This window comes from Plecotus auritus (assembly GCF_963455305.1).
Source record: "Plecotus auritus genome assembly, chromosome: 4".
In the NCBI taxonomy this organism is placed as follows: Eukaryota; Metazoa; Chordata; class Mammalia; order Chiroptera; family Vespertilionidae; genus Plecotus; species Plecotus auritus.
In genome coordinates, this window is record NC_137775.1 from 174,498,965 (window position 1) to 174,513,769 (window position 14,805).

General features: G+C 35.5%; 1 protein-coding gene and 1 long non-coding RNA gene across 3 annotated transcripts in view; one reads left to right on the forward strand and one right to left on the reverse strand.

Annotated features, from left to right (window-relative positions):
* Window positions 1–7,498, forward strand: part of AHR (aryl hydrocarbon receptor) — a 43,245-nt gene extending 35,747 nt beyond the window's left edge. The window contains exons 7-11 of the mRNA XM_080666964.1: window positions 664–866; window positions 1,597–1,706; window positions 1,909–2,050; window positions 3,446–4,659; window positions 6,945–7,498. Of these exons, the coding sequence (XP_080523090.1) occupies window positions 664–866; window positions 1,597–1,706; window positions 1,909–2,050; window positions 3,446–4,659; window positions 6,945–6,967 (1,692 nt within the window). The 3' untranslated portion in view covers window positions 6,968–7,498. The remainder of the gene's footprint in view (window positions 1–663; window positions 867–1,596; window positions 1,707–1,908; window positions 2,051–3,445; window positions 4,660–6,944) is intronic.
* LOC308247607 overlaps window positions 853–14,805 on the reverse strand; it is a 134,921-nt gene continuing 120,968 nt past the window's right edge. Inside the window, exons 3-4 of one of the 2 annotated variants that reach the window (XR_013960533.1) lie at window positions 7,912–7,985; window positions 853–4,178 (exon numbers count right to left, since the gene is read on the reverse strand). This is a non-coding gene — a long non-coding RNA (uncharacterized lncRNA). The remainder of the gene's footprint in view (window positions 4,179–7,911; window positions 7,986–14,805) is intronic. The other variant, XR_013960532.1, reaches the window with a different exon arrangement.

Genomic DNA, 14,805 nt, shown 5'->3' on the forward strand with positions numbered 1-14,805 from the left:
CTTTGTGATTTCATGAGTCATTTTAATGTTTTTTTGTTTTGTTTTTTTTATATATATTTTATTGATTTTTTACAGAGAGGAAGGAAGAGGGATAGATAGTCAGAAACATCGATGAGAGAGAAACATCGATCAGCTGCCTCCTGCACACCTCCCACTGGGGATGTGCCCGCAACCAAGTTACATGCCCTTGACCGGAATCGAACCTGGGACCCTTCAGTCCGCAGGCTGATGCTCTATCCACTGAGCCAAACCGGTTTTGGCCATTTTAATGTTTTAATAAAACTGTATTTGATCTGTGGAATATAGTTCATGTGTGTTTGAAAATTAGTATGTACTTGATCACCATTTATTCAGTCAAGTAGTATATATTGAGTGCATGGTGTGCAAGCAGCTGTGCTAGGTGTCAGTGATGGGGCACTTGCACACTTAGAAAATGATGCAGGTATTCTTATTGTGACCATTAAAAAGCCAGGAGTGTTTCACCTCTCTGTCCCTTCAGAATAGTCCTCATACTACTTTGGGATTGTTTTCTTGTGGAGAAAGGAATGAAAGAAAGTAGCAGTTGTCAGTTTCAAGAACCTTAGATGTGGCCAGGACTGAGCCTTTTTAAAAGGAATGATTTTAAACTGTTAATTTTAATGAGCTATCCTTTGTGTTTTTAAGGCAATGAATTTCCAGGGGAGGTTAAAGTACCTGCACGGCCAGAACAAGAAAGGGAAAGATGGGTCGGTGCTTCCCCCTCAGCTAGCCTTGTTTGCCATAGCCACTCCACTTCAGCCGCCCTCCATACTTGAAATCCGAACCAAAAACTTCATCTTTAGAACAAAACACAAACTAGACTTTACACCTATTGGTTGTGATGCCAAGTAAGTAAAACGTTTCCAGTTTTGTTTTTATTAGATGTATATATTGTACAATACAGCAAGTCTCTCGTAGAACGTAAAACATATAGTGTAGATTATAATATTGTACATTATTATAGTAGCTGTTATTTCATACTCTTCCAGTATCATCTTTAAAATAATTTCAGGTTTATCAAATCATTTTATTCTTTCATAATTTTTTATACCACTTGCCCCAATTTCTATGTCATAACGATGATGTGCTTAAGTAGTAAGATTGTTTGTTTAGTTGGTTTTACATTTTAAATTATACAAACTTTATTTGAATTTTAGCCCTGGAAGTTTAGTAACTTCCAGAGAACTATGTTTTGATATATGAATGCTTAATATCATACTCCATGTCATTGCTTTTCTCCTTTCACATATGGAAATACAGAGATGTTTGAAAAACCCTGCCCCTCAAAAATGGAGTACAAGCATTCTAGATTTTTACTAAATGTTTTGTTTTCCTACATAATCTGCTCTATTAGTTTTATCTTGAACTAACTGTTATGGTCTTTATTCAGGAGAAGAAAATGGTCTAAAACTGAAATTTGTAGCCATAAGCAAAAGAGAGCAGTTACATAGATTTCTAGCTGCTAATGTAAAATTCTGAGTGTCAAGTAAAACCTATTGCAGCAAATAGCATAAAGCTGACACCATTTAATATGAATGAAGTACAACGTAATTTCAACTTCACTTATCTCTTTCACAGAGGAAAACTTGTTTTGGGCTACACTGAAGCAGAGCTGTGCATGAGAGGATCAGGGTATCAGTTTCTTCATGCTGCTGATATGCTCTACTGTGCTGAGTACCATATGCGGAGTAAGTTGTAGTTCCTTGTTAACGTGTCCATAAAAAGGGCATATACCCTAGTGCATGTTTCAGGAAACTGAATAATTGTCTACTCAATATCATACCTTTATGATTAACTGCTCTACAGCTGCCACAGGAATATATAGTAGTTGATCTTTGGTGATAAATATGTCAAATTTGGGTTTGATAATTTTTTTAATTTTTATTTTAGTGATTAAGACCGGAGAGAGTGGCATGATAGTGTTCAGGCTTCTTACCAAAGACAATCGATGGGCCTGGGTCCAGTCTAATGCCCGCTTGGTTTATAAAAATGGAAGACCAGATTACATCATTGCAACTCAGAGACCTCTAACGTAAGCACAAAGACTTAGAATGCTTGCTGTTATTGTTTTTTATTTTAATAACACTTTAAACACTCCTGCTTAAAAACTTAAATTCTAAGAGAATTTACTCTGCAAATAAAAATTAAAAAGTTAGAATAATACTAGTATGTTTAAAAGGAGAAGGCATGGGTGAAGAACATTAAGACAGAATTGACAAATTTTACTGAACAACTAAATATGTGCATCTATGAGAGGAGAATAAAGAAAACTTCAGGGTTTTATCCTGCGTATATGCAGGAAAGATGAAAATTTAGTGCCATCTGTAAAGTAAATATATCATTGCTTTGCTTAACATAGGTTTTCTAAGCAAGCATTGATTTTTAAGTTTCTTACATATTCTGGAAATAAGTATTTTGTCAAGTATGTGCATTGTAAATTTTCTCTAGAGAAGTGATTTTTGTAGGTGGCTTTAGATAAGAAATCAAGATCAGTTTTCTTTTCCTTTTTATATCTATTAAAGCCCCACAATATTTATGAAGCAATGCCTCTAGCCATAATTTACAGTGCCAAAAGTTTTATGTTTATATTTTAGGTTGTAGTAGATAATTTTTGCAGGGGGAATCATAAACCTCCCAAATCATCTCTGGTGAGTATATCAACGGATTAAGGTGCATTTTTGGATTAAAATGAAAGCTTGTCTACTATTTAAAAGTTGGATATATATGTCCAGTTGACCAGTAACATTTATTGAAAATGCCATCTTTGCTGCACTGCGTTTTGATCAGATGATGTGTTTGTGGTTGTTTACTTATTTGGGTATGCCTTCCATTTTGATTGTGTAGGATTTTTTGTTCTCCTTCAACATTGCCTTGGCTCTTCTTGATCACTTTATATTTTCATAGTACATTTTAGAAATCAATTGTCAGTTCCCACCAGAAAATCTAAAGGGATTACAGTGAAATTATAGCTCATTTTGAGATAATTAACATTTTTATAATACTTAATATTCCAACTCATGAACACGGTGGATGTATGTACATATACATAAGGGTACATGGTTGTGTAATATTTACCTATGTCTTTATCTCAATAATGGGTTGAATCTTGTATATCTTATTAATACTATTCCTCGATATTTGATGTTTTAAATGATGTGAACACAATTTTTATATTGTGAATTATGCTAATCTTTTCCTTTATAGCTTCTGGCTTTAGAGATGTTTCCCCCACTCATATTCCCAAATTCTTGCAGTTTGTGTTTATGGTTGGGATCTTTGTTCTAACGACTACACTGTTTTTTGGGACAAATTCTAAATCATTTAAATTTTTCCAAAAAATGTTATGGCACTAGGAAAATGTAATTGAAAGTAGGGAAAAGCACTTTTAACATACACTGTATTTTCTTTGCTGTTTTTGTAATTTTAGAGAAGAAGAAGGAACAGAGCATCTAAAAAAACGAACTATGAAGTTGCCTTTTATGTTTGCCACTGGAGAAGCTGTGTTGTACGAGATAACCAACCCCTTTCCTCCCATGATGGATCCCTTACCAATAAGGACTAAAAATGGTGTTAGTGGAAAAGATTCTGCTACCCAGTCAACTCTCAGTAAGGATTCCCCCCATCCCAGTTCTCTCTTCAGTGCCATTATGCAACAAGATGAGTCTATTTATCTCTGTCCTGCTTCAAGTAGTGCTCCTTTCGAAAGAAATTTTTTAAACGAATCTGTGGACACATGCAGTAATTGGCAGGACAGTATTTCACCAGTGGGAAATGATATCCTGAAACATGAGCAAATTGGTCAGTCTCAGGAAATGAACCCGACACTTTCTGAAGCTCATGGAGGGCTCTTCCCAGACAATAAAAACAGTGACTTGTACAGCATTATGCAACACCTAGGTGTTGATTTTGAAGACGTTAAACACATGCAGCAGAATGAGGAATTTTTCAGAACTGACTTTTCTGGTGAGAATGACTTCAGAGACATTGACATAACAGACGAAATCCTGACGTTCGTCCAAGATTCTTTAAATAAGTCTACCTTCGCGTGTCCAGGTTACCAGCAGCAGCCATCCAGGGCGCTGAACTCAAGCTGTATGGTCCAGGAGCACCTGCAGTTGGAGCAGCAGCAGCAAACGCAGGTGGCCATGGAGCAGCAGCAACTGTGCCAGAAAATGAAGCATATGCAAGTCAATAGCATGTTTGCAAATTGGAGCTCTAACCAATCTGTGCCTTTTAATTGTCCTCAGCAAGACCTACAACAGTATAATGTCTTTTCAGACTTACCTGGGACAAATCAAGAGTTTCCCTACAAATCTGAGATTGATACTATGCCTTATACAGAGAACTTTATTCCGTGTAATTCATCTGTGTTAGCACAACAGTCCCAGCAGACACAGTTAGACTTTCCCCTAGGGAATTTTGAACCATCCCCATATCCTACTACTACTTCTAGCTTAGATTTTGTCACATGTTTACAAGTTCCTGAAAACCAAAAGCATGAACTAAATCTACAGTCCACCCTAGTAACTCCACAGACATGTTATGCGGGGGCTGTGTCCATGTACCCATATCGGCTGGAAACTCAGCAGAGCAATGTGGCTCAGCTGCAGTACAATCCAACCATGCAGGCCCACAGGCAAGGTAAGGATGTTCTCAAACGATGTATTTATCATGTAAGAAGAATCACTAAAAGGGTTTATTTAGTTTATGCCAGGACTGATTTAATCTATTATCTACAGCATTTATATCAGAACATTTCTAATTATGTCTGTGACTACTTTTTTTTTTATAAGCCAGTATGTTACAAACGCAAGTACTAGTATATCCTATTTAGCTGAATTGTAAAGGAGAAAGCAATCAAGGGCTGAATATGCCCTTAAGTTACCCAGTAAAAGTAGTTACAAGTATATTGTTTAGAGATTTTGATTTATCTTTCTTGATTTTTAAAAATAATTTTCTCGGTATTTTGACATATAGTTGAAAATGGGTTAATAGGTATTTCTTTGCATGCCTTTGCCTCCGAAGGTCGCTGGAATTTAATCCTAGGCTCCTTCGTATTCTCTAGCAATCCCTCTGTCTATGTGCCACCGCCTCCTTTTATCCCATCAGGGGAAATGTTTTTTTCTGATGTTCTTAAAGGGGCAATACAGCTGGCTTTCTATCATGGGGCTTGAGGTTGATGTTGTATTTTTACTGTTTAAATGTGTCATCAAAACCCTTCTAGCAGCAAACACACTTTAAATCTAAATCACTTAAAAAAAGTTAACCTAAGTTAACCTGAGTATATCTGCTCTCTCTGGCCGCCCAGGAACACAGCATGTTTACATTTATGCTTTTCCATTATAAAATAGTTCATTTAAAAATGTATTTAAAAGTTTAGTTTTGAAGAACATCCTGACTAAAATTAAGTTCATTGTTAGGTAATAGAAAAGGGCAGTGAAGGTTTCTCTTAGTCTCGTTCCTAACATCCTTTAGTTATAGTCTGTGAAGTTAATCATAAGTAGGTACCTTAACTCAGATTCTCTTAAGTGGTAGAGAACTTACTTGTGTAATATTACATTTTGAACAGGGCTTGCATTAGCTCATGAGTTCTCTACAGTGATCCCTTCACTACTACTTAATGAATAATAAGAATTCTGTAAACCTATATCTCTCCCCCTCTCTGCAGGGTAGCCACTCTATATGTGTGTGGCTAGTCCCAGACAAGGTGTACTAAAAATATCTGCCAATTTTGGAGATTTAATTTGAAAAAAAAAATGTTGAAATTATGAATTTCAGCTATATTAGGTTAAGGAAAATATATTAAAATTTCACTTTTTTAATGTGGCTCACATTTCCATTGAACAACACTGCTCTAGATAACACATTTAGAGTAATTTATTTAAGATCCAACATTCTCTGGGCAAATAATATACCTTCCATCTGAAGACTTGACAGAGTTGCCATCATTGAAGATATAATGTATTACTATATATTTAATATATGTTTTGAAGGATCTTTGAAGTAACATTTTGATTACTGAAACCTAGTGTTAAAGGTAGATTTTATTTGAAGGAATTAAGGGTTTGGTTTTAATCTGAAAGTTTCTATAACTCTAAGTATGTACTCTAAAGGTTCTGGTATCTATAAAACAATACAGAACTATCTCTATGTCCATCTCCCCCCGTAGCAGTTATAAAAACCAGACCAATTTCATTGTAAGATGGCAAGAAAGCATTTTAATAACTTGATTCTGAAATTAGGACAGTAATCATAGTGGTCCTAATTACAGAATCAGGTTATTAATTAAAAGTATAGTACAAATAAGAAATTGGTTTAGGATATCATACCCATGGTATGAGTAGTAGGAAATACTTAGGTCATCTACAGTTCCAATGTAGTAATCCCAAGTGTAATAAATTCCCTGGTCCCCAGAATTTGACCGAGATGAAATCTGGTCAAAGTAAACTTATTAGAGAGATTATACAGTGTGGGGCAAAAGTAGGTTTATAGTTGTTCAGATGGAAAATAATACAAGAATAAACTATGTTTCATGTACTCACATATCGTATACCTACTTTCACCTCACCCCGTATTATTACTGCTACTCTTTGATTTATTAGTTTCTATCCAAACTGAAGGCAATGCCTTGATCAAATGCTCTCCTGATATGTGGAATACCAAATCTGAAGTGACACAGTTACATTACTCATCTATATCATCTATTAGAGAAACCAAAAGGTTATAAATGTGCTAATATATGTGCTCAGTATGTTTTCATTGGATGTCTTAAAATTTAGCAATAATACAGTAATTTGAAGTTTAACATCATATAGGGTGAAGATTTTAAAAATACATTTTAATATTTAATGATTTAAGATACTTTAAAGATCCATTCTAATAAACTTTAAAGATCCATTCTAATAAATTGCTGTTTTTGTTTTCAGTTTCCGAATGGAGTTTTAAATGAAACCTATCCAGCTGAGTTAAATACTATAAATAACTCAGACCACCACACATCTTCAGTCTCTTCACCAACCATCAGAAAACAGACCTTTCCCTGACTTGACATCCAGTAGATTCCTATAATTCCAAGCCCAATTTTTACCTTGCTTTTGGTTTAAAAGGTGGAAGATTACAGTTACTAAACTGTCAATGTTGGACATCAGCAAGTTCACATGGAGGCATTGATGTATGTTATTCCCACTGTTATTACCAAACCATATTTTAATGTTTTTCAAAGAGGAATTAAAAACATCAAAATTACATAGACTGTAATCATTCAAATAGAAAGTATATGCCACAGGCTGGTGAGATACCATCTATATTTCACATTCTGAGCACCATAAGTTGAGCAAAATTTATTCACAGGAACTTTTAAGACTCTTTTAAATGAGAAAGTTTTCTCTATTGGAATTATTTCTGTCAGAATAAAAAGGAAATGCTTTTGAGTTTTCAACTTATGAACCCAAAGTTATCAAAGTAAACTATTTCTCATATTAAAATAAGTGGTTTGGTGCTTTCCTTCTTCATTGTTAATATAAGTGCCTCAAAGTTTTTTCTACCTGTAACACTGTAGGATGTATATTTTATATATAAAATAATGCTTTTTCTTTTTAAAGTTAATAACATTTTACACAAATATTATTTAAATTTTTATTAATCCAGGCATGTTTTAACTGCACTATTTACCCACTTTCTTCAGGTAAAGAACAAATAATGACTGAAAAGATAATTATTTATTATGAATAAACTAGTTGCTTCTAGACTGTAAATGTTGCTCTGTGCCTTACACTGAAAAATTTTTTTAAAGTAAAATGTCTTTTCAAGTTATTTCTTAATTATTATGTAAATATTAATAGCAGCACTAAAACGTCAACAGTGTTTTCGGAAGAAAGATAAACAGCCCTTTACCTCTGCTAACGTCTCCACCCTGGTAGTTGAATGGTGCGGCATGAAAATCTGCTCAAGTGACCGCGTTTCTCAACCTACAGTGAAGAAAGAGCAGGAGCTTGGTTTCTGGGCCACTGAGTAAATGACAGCAAAGCACCCGTTTCAGTGTGTGTACATGTTCTACAAACTGTTTTACATCTGTAATATTTTAACATAATAGTATGTTGACTTTATAAATTTCACTTCTTAGTTTGCACTGTACTAAGAAGTGAAATTTATATTTGTGGAGTGTTAAGATTGAATATAGCAATGTTCGGTGCAAAGTATTGCTATGAATGAAATGAATGGTGCATTGTATGCTTTACAATGAACAAAACTATTTGTAAAATATTTTTAATTTTTAATGTAAAAATATTTTATTTTATATTCATATAAATGAGTTTTACATATTTTATCAAATAGTGAATGCAACCCATTTAAGTTGGTATTACAAAAAAGATAATCGTGCAATTTTATTAATTTCAAACATTAGATTGTTTCTATGGTAGAGTGACCTTTATTATCAGTAAGGCAAATTAATCACCCTCCTAACTACTGTCCTCAGGTGATTTAAAAGAAGTGCCACCATCTGACATTCTTTTATTCAACTGTGATGTCAAGGGTGTAAGACAGATTTTGCATGTATTATAAAAAAACATGATGGAATCCTAAACTGAGATGTAGGATTAACATACATTTTTCTTTTTTTGTAAGTTAATGTACATAAAAGTGTCTTCAGACAATATGTATGTCTGTTCTATGCATTTTCAGTCAAAATTTTGAATCTAGAATCAATGTAAGTATTGAAAACAACAAATTTGCCTAAAACATTTCATATTTTGTTTCCAGCATGAGGTATCACTGAAGATTTAGACCAGAGGGTCTAGATTAATAATCCATTTTTACATTTAAACTTTTCATTGAAACATAGCATTTTTGTTAGTCTTCCTTCATGTCACTGGATGAACTGGTTAGTGGAAGACAGGCTTTTAAAATTGTGAATATGATGACAAGCAATTATACACATAAAAAATATACAATATTACTTTAAAATTTTATATCTCCGTAAAATAACTAAAGCTTATCTAAGAATAAAATTACATTAAACCAAATACACCTTTGTCTACATTGCTGAGTGTGCCAAAACAAAGAGAAAACTCTGCTATGTTGAGGGTGTTTTTTTTTAGATGGCGTGCACTTCTAAGAACCTGGATGCGTCTGATTTGAACTTTTCCTATACAAGTGGTTCTCACAGTACCTGAACCTGTACCAGTGTTCTCACATGTTATGAAACTTTCAGTCGTTCCTGTGCACAAACGTAGTGTTTTTCAGTATTACTAACTTGTAGGTAAATGCTTTCAGGGCTTTTCTCTTTCCTTCTAATGTTACTGCTTTACATATGCCATGCATACATTTTTTAAAATATGATTTATAATATCCTTACTATTAAATAAAATTGTATGTAATAATATATGGCAATAAAATAATCACCAAATATTGATACTGTTCAATGTAAATTCTTTCTGGTTCATATAAAGGATGTTAGTACAGTATAGTATTATAACTATGTTAAAGGCAATCTATAATGTTGAAGGGTATGTTGTCAGTAATTAATAATAAGTTTCTTATAAAGTTCTGCCCCTGGATATATTAAAAACACTTCCAGTAACATTACAGATTTAAAATGCTTCTGAAATGGATGATTCTTGGATGATTCTAACCCTAATCCGTGTTAGTTATATTTAGTGCTTTGATTAGAGTATACTGTCCACAACCTACACTCTAACATACAAAGGAAACACTATGCCTTTGCTGTTAAATTTGTAACTGCTAAACACTCACCAAGAATTCTGTAATTAAGATTGTCTTAAGAAAAATTTCTGAGAAAAACAGTATTTTATTCTAGCAATAATTATATTTTGTTATGGTTTAGGCTTATCCTTTAAAATAATTAGATATTTTTCTCAACAACCTAATAGCAAGTTAGCATCATTTAATTTAGAACATTTTAGAAAAACCAATACTGAGTCTTTTGTCAAGTAAAAATCCAGATAGTTGTATTTCTGATCTCTGCTTTCCCTCACATGCCTTCTGTCAGCATGAATGATGTCTGCTTGCCCTGTTTTCACCAGCCTGCCCAGCACTGGCCCAGGGATGGTAGCTGCCTCCAGGACTAGGTAACACCTCTCTTAAGTTTTCTCCCAATGTGTGCAGGTGCCCTTGCCTCCAGTTTTACTAATGAAGACCATCAAATAAAGATCCGTAACATGCTAGGTGTGTCTGTACCTTCACCTCCACAATACCACTATCCTTGGTCTGTTAGGCTCACCTCCAATAGATGGGGAGGCAAGGTTCAAGGTTCCCACCCTTCCTTTGCAGTTCTCATGCATTTAGCATTCACATTTCCCTAGTACAGAGCCTTCTCTCCTTCCCTAGAGCCCTGGGGAAAAAAATTGTCCCTCCTACATCCCTTTTCTTATTAAATTACTTCTTTATCTCCTGTCTCTAAACAATTTTTGATCTCCTGAAATCTAGATTTGTTTTCTACCTTTCTTTGTATGGTTTTGTTGAAGCTTACTAACTCCCTTCTTACCATAGGCTGATTCTCAATGGCCCTGCAACCAGAATGCACCCTCAATGAACATTTTTCCCCTTTTCATTTCCATATTAGTTGCCTTGCACCTTTCACTCTTCTTTGTTAGTTACTCTCCCCATCACCCCCACCACCACTCCCACCTAGCAACAGTCTTGGTTATGACCATTTGTGGTTCTTTCTCTACCTCCACATACTGTCCTTTTGGAACTCATCCCTTCTGCAACTGCTATCTTTCACCTCTTTAAAAACATGAAATAAAAAGAAACCTTATCTCCGATGTTTATGGAGCATTCTTCTCCTTTGAGAGCATAGCAAAGCCAAGCACATAGACTCTGGAGTCAGACTGTTGGCTTCAACATACATAGGATATGAATGATTGGAAAGGTTTCTTATTCTTTTTGAGATTGAGTTTCCTTTATACAGAAGGAATATAATGGTAATACCTGCCTCATTGGATGGTTGGAGTCATCAAGAAGTAATTCATGTAAAACCACTTAGTGCCCAATGACCAAAACTGGAACAATTTGCCTCCCTAATATGATGCTATGACAAGCACACTTAAGCTCTGTGTGTATTCTCAAAACCACAAACCCAGTCTAATCAGGAGAAAAAGTCAGACAAACCCAAATTGAGGGACATTCCACAAAATTCCTGAGAGGAGTCTCAAGTATCAACAGGGTGAAAAACAAGAAAGAGACCAAGACGTCACAGATCAGAGGAGACCAAGAACATGATGACTAAATACAACACAGCATTCTGGACTTATCCTCTAAAAGACATTAGGGGATCTGCAGGAATCTGAATGAAGTTCAGTTTTATTAATACTATTGTACCAATGTTAATTTCCTAGTTTTGACCATTATAACATGGTTATGTAAGATGTTAAGTTACAAGAACCTGGATGAAGGAAATAAGTTCTCTATATCCTGACAACTTTTATGTAATTCTAAAATTATTTTAAAATAGTTTAAAATAATTTTATATACTTTGCACATGGATTGAAAATATTAATATTGTCAAAATGTCCTTACTATCTAAAATAATATACAGTTCAATGCAATGCTTATTAAAATACTAGTGGCATTCTCAGAATTAGAATAACTAATTCTAAAATTTATATGGAACCACAGAAGACCCCAAATAGTGAAAGCAATCTTGAGAAAGAAGAACAAAGTGGGAGATATTATGCTCCCTGATGACAAACTATACTACAGATCTATCATAATTAAAACAGTATTGTTCTGGCATAAATATAGATGTATGGATCAATGGTATCAAAGAGACAACCCAGAGATAAATCCCTGCTTTTATGGTCAATTAATCTATGACAAAGGAGGCAAGGATAAACAATGGAGTAATTATTTCACTAAGTATTGGCAAACTGCACAGATACATGCAAAAAAATGAAATTGGACCACTTTCTTACACCATATACAAAAATAAGCACAAAATGGATTAAAGACTTAAATGTTAGACCTGAAATTATAAAACTCCTAGAAGGAAATGTAGGCAGTAAACTCTTTGATATTGCTCTTAGCAGTATCTTTTTGGCTATATCTCTGTGCAAAGGAAACAAAATAAAAAATGGGACTAAGTTTTTGCACAGAGAAGGAAACCATCAACAAAATGAAAAGACAACCTACTAAATGGGAGAAGATATTTGCAAATGATGTCGTCAATAAGGGGTTAACTTCCAAAATAGACAAAGAATTTAAACAACTAAACCAAAAAATCCAACTGAAAAATGGGCAGAGAACCTGAAGAGATGTTTCTCCCAAGAAGACAGATGGCCAACATATGAAAAGCTGCTCAACATCACTAATCATCAGGGAAATGCAAATTAAAATTACAAAGAGATATCGCACACCTGTCAAAATGGCCATCAATAAATCAACAAATATGGTTTGGCAAGGATGTAGAGAAAAGGGAATCCTTGTACACTATTGATGAGATTGTAAATTAGTGCAACCACTCTGGAAAAAGGCATGGAGATTTCCGAAAAAAATTAAAAATAGAATTTACATAATTCCACTCTGGGTATTTATCCAAAGGAAAAAAACACTAATTTGAAAAGATAAATGCACTCCTATGTTCATTGCAACACTTCTAGTAATAATAGCAAGACATGGAAACTACTTAGATGTCCATCAATAGATGAATTGAAAAAAATAGTTTGTTGACTGTCACATACAATCTGCCATTACTATTTCCCTGATAGCTAAAACAACCTTTTCAATTGGAGGTAAACCTGTGCACTGACACCAATCCTTCTCCTTCTGTTTACTGTTGATTTGATGAGTATCTTGGTTTTTCATCTCAATTCAATGGTCCTTTCCACTGTGATCTTCTGACATCATTCTTTTCAATTACCTTGTTTCCATAGTGCCTACACATCAACCATAATAACCTATTTTCCATGCCAGTTAAGGACAGCCACACCTCAGACTGTGAGCATTGGTAACTGCCTTACGTCAACTTGAAATTTCCTCTTCTAGTCACAGCCTCTTCTTTCTCCTTTCCCAATTCTTTCTTCTTTGTTCAACTAGCTCTTCACTCCATGCTGAGTTCCAGGCCATGAGTACACATTATCCATTAGCCTAGACCCGTGGTCGGCAAACTGCGGCTCGCAAGCCACATGCGTCTCTTTGGTCTCTTGAGTGTGGCTCTTCCACAAAATACCACGGCCTGGGCAAGTCTATTTTGAAGAAGTGGCATTAGAAGAAGTTTAAAAAATTTGGCTCTCAAAAGAAATTTCAATCGTTGTACTGTTGATATTTGGCTCTGTTGACGAATGAGTTTGCTGACCACTGGCCTAGACCTTAGAATCAGGATTTCAGCAATAGTTCTGCTCGTATTCTGGAGCTGCCAATTCCCTTATTGGTAACAGCCACTCTAACCCATCACTCTGGCCAAACACTTTCTGATAAGCAGTCTTGCTAGAAAAAATGACAAAAGTGAGATAATGAGCCTTACCACAGACTTTTGCCTGTGTGTGGCAGAGACCTGCCCACACCAATATTATTGTTCTTAGCAAGAGAACCCTAATTTCACTCTGGAAAGTTACCCTTGATTATGTCAGCAGACCCAATGGAATCATAAGAGTCCTTGTAGGGGAAAGGCAAGAGGGTCAGGGAAGGGGATATGATAATAGAAGTAGAGGTCACACCACACACACACACACACACACTACACACCACACAGGACACCACACACACACCTCTTGATTTGAATATGCCTTGCTGCTGGCTTTGTAGAAGTAGAGGTCACACACACTACACACCACACACACATGCTACACACCACACCATACCACATACGTGCACGTACACACCCACACCCACTTGATTGATTTGAATATGCCCTGCTGCTGTCTTTGTAGAAGTCACACACACTACATACAACACACACATACACACCACACCATACCACATATGTGCACGCACACACCCACCCCCACTTGATTGATTTGAATATGCCCTGCTGCTGGCTTTGAAGATGGAGGGCCACAGGTCCAGGAATGCAGGCAGCCTCAAGAACAAGCATGTCAAACTCGAGGCCCAAGGTCCACATGCCTGGTTTATTTGGCCCGTGTTAGCCTTTGAGTTTGACATGCTTGTTCTGCTGGAAGACACAGAAACCAAGTCTCCCCTAGAGCTTTCAGGAGGAACACAGCCCTACACACACCTCGATTTTAGTACTTCTGACCTCCAATAATACCGTGAGATAATAAATTTGTTTTGAGCCACTAAGTCTGTGGTAACTTGTTACAGCAGCAATAGGAAACTAATACAGTGGCTCTAGATTTTAAAAAGATAAGAGAGGCTTTTGGGAAGAAAACATTTCTCCATTATAATCATTTCTAAAGAATAGAAACGCTGTTCTCTGTACCTCTTGCTGGCCATCCTGTGAGGGAAGACCAGGAAGGGCTGGGGTATTCCCCATCCCTCCTCTTTATTCTCAGCTACACCTGGGCCTGCAAAAGAACCTCTACTTTATGAGAAGACGGTGTGCCTGATGAGCTGCAGTCTTATCTTGGCATTTCAAAGAAATACACTTTGCATTTTCCAGATGTGTAGGTTATTTCAGAAGGCAGGAAATAATATTGCTTACAGCCTCACATGTGCTTCTGAAGAAGGGTCTTAAGAAATGTGTCTGGTCTTTGCAAATGACCCTAAAGTATTTTATTTTTCAGGAAAAACTGATTCCTAGAAGAAAAAGGGCTTTACTACAGTAAGGTAGACATTACACAAGCAGTGTCAGTTAATACATATTTAAGTGTT